We start from the raw sequence: 2,684 nt of genomic DNA, 5'->3' as shown, positions 1-2,684 counted from the left end.
TCTTGTGTTTTGAGGATTAGGTTAACAACTACGTAAGATTCTTGTTACACTCCTCAAAAGACTCATATTACTTACTCATGCCATGTTTTAATGTCTTCACCGATACTCACAACTTAATCTGTGCACACAAGCTTCGTCACAGATGTAGTACGTTTTTTAGCTATTTTGTTACAAATTACTTGCTTTCGCCTTCAAATAGGGGAAATTTGGGAAGTTTTGTCAAAAAAAATGAGTCGCTTTTATATATGAGTTTATGTAGTTAAAAATTACTTGTTTCCGCCTTCAAATAGGGGAATTGTACTTTTTTCATAGCTGCCCTTACACGTATATCAACATTTCATACATGAATATTTAATTTGATTACAAATTTTAAATATGTGCAGAACCAGAGACCATATTAATACAATAATATCTCATAGATTTGATTAAATCTTGGGAATTTTATTACTAAAAGGAGATGATCTAAGAATTATTGTGGATATAGCTGTTGTAGGTTATTTGTACATAAGAAACCAACAGTTGACAGATTATACTGTCCAAGACTCCAAGATTGACTTGAAAACAGTATTACTTCGTTTCTAGCCAGATGGGGATAAACTAAGAAACTCCAAAATGTATAATTAATTTAATGCAAATTTCAATATATTCCGAGAGTTACATGGACAAAGTTCACAAAACAATTATTCAAACTGCAGTACAACTACTTAACTATAATTAATCAAAGCACCTTTTTTTCCCCTTTTACAAGATTAGATACACACTCTCTATTACATGATAATAAAACACATATTTATGTATATGTTTAGCATATGTTTTCATAAAAAACCCCCATAATTGTTGAAGCTTGGTAGTAGTAAATCATTAACAAGATCGAAGAGGCTTCCCGCAGAGACAATCATTGTTAGCGAAAGACGACGCTTCAAGGTGATCAAAGGGTGAACCAAGTGGAATCGGACCACATAGATGATTGTGACTGAGATCAAGATGCCCTACATAACTTGCACCTGATATGGACTTTGGAATTGGACCCTTTAACTGATTGTAAGATAAATCCATTGCTGTGAAATAAGATCTTGGCCCGAAAACATCCGGTATGTTTCCCTCAAGCGAATTCCTGCTTAGATTTAGTATACTCACGCCAGAGTTGATTAATGTTGTCGGTATGGCGCCTGATAATTTGTTACCGTCAAGATTGAGTGTAGCAAGAACTCCCATTTTGCCTAGTGATGCTGGAATTGCACCCGAAATTTGATTTAGGGAGAGGTCTAAATCAGAAAGACGGTATATGTATGATATTGAGTTTGGAATCGGACCAGTAATCCGATTTCGACTAAATAAAGCTCTGCTCATCATGCGGAGCTTTCCAATGTCTCGAGGTAGTGGCCCTGAAATTTGGTTGTTTCGGAGATCTAAATGCATTAGAGATGTTAAACCTGATATAGAGCGAGGTATGTAACCCGAAATGTTGTTGTCGGCAACATTTAGAACCGTAAGTCGTTTCAGTCGGCCGATATCTTTGGGAAGCTGGCCAGTAAGTTTGTTACCAATTAAATCAAGCATCCGAAGATATGGAAGATAAGAAACACAATCTGGAATAGAGCCAGTAATGCCTTTCCAATCTGCTATAATGATGCTTGAGAGCCAAGTTAACTTACATATAGCTGGTGAAATTGTACCACTCATATAACCGGTTCGGTGAGCTTTCTGAAATAACGGATCTTCCGACTCGCCGCGAAGATTAATATCCGCGACCCGACCATTAGTCGAATCGCAGCTAATCCCGTACCATTTATGGCAACAATCGTTGCCCGTCCATGACTTGAATATTCCCAAGTATGGCTCGTGAAGGGAAGCTTTAAACGCGAGTAAAGCATCCCTATCGGAAGGCGGGCAGCAAATAACTACCGAAGCCGCAGCTAGTAGTATAGCTGTGATGAACAAGAAAGAAGTCATTGTTATGAGTGTCTTAGAACAAGTTAAATGTGAACTAGTTAAGTAAACAATGTCATGCACATTGAAGTGTGAGCAAGATGAGAGTTATAAATACTCCTACTCGAGCTTTACTATATAGTACAAAATTTGAGGTGACGGTTTTACCCTTCACGTGTGGTGTACAAAGGTGAGTGTACAGGTAAACATGGGTAAGGGATAAGATTGAGACTGGGAATTATTGGAATGAAGGTGCAAGGAAATGTGAGGTGCCGAAGCATGTGTCATTTAGTCGATACATGTAATTTGTATAAAAAATTAGAGGTGCCTACCCTATGGAATTTATTATTTCTGTATTTTATGCATTAAATTTCGGTATATGAGTTGATATCTGAAAGGGAATAATGTATAGTATCATTTTTTCCTGTATGAAAGATTGCGATTTTAATGCGTGTTTGCCTACCTACCGTTTATAGGAAGACCAAAGTTATGGGAAGATCAGATGCTCCAAAGTTCAAAGTGATTAACAGGAACTCAATTGTTTAATTTGTACTTGGTACTAAAATTGTAAAGCTACGTTTGCGTTACTTTAATTCTCATGAAACATTTTTTGTAGAGGCAAAGGTTTAATATAATACTCTTGAATGAAGGATTAATCAGAGTATAAAACATATTGTATTAGTACTTCATTTCAGGTAATTTTCATTGAACTAAATTCACGATAAATAATGTAAAACGTAAAAGATTTATAATAA

General features: G+C 36.0%; 1 protein-coding gene across 1 annotated transcript; it reads right to left on the bottom strand.

Annotated features, from left to right (window-relative positions):
* Positions 1-615: 615 nt before the first annotated feature.
* Positions 616-2,038, bottom strand: LOC141683932 (uncharacterized). Its single transcript, XM_074488743.1, has one exon. It carries the CDS (start codon positions 1,951-1,953, stop codon positions 862-864), a length of 1,092 nt encoding a protein of 363 aa, XP_074344844.1. The 5' UTR covers positions 1,954-2,038; the 3' UTR covers positions 616-861.
* Between the last annotated feature and the right edge of the window lie 646 nt (positions 2,039-2,684).

The sequence above is a fragment of the Apium graveolens genome, chromosome 9 (genome assembly GCF_009905375.1).
Source record: "Apium graveolens cultivar Ventura chromosome 9, ASM990537v1, whole genome shotgun sequence".
Classification (NCBI taxonomy): Eukaryota; Viridiplantae; Streptophyta; class Magnoliopsida; order Apiales; family Apiaceae; genus Apium; species Apium graveolens.
This window is presented reverse-complemented; position numbering and strand designations above follow the sequence as displayed.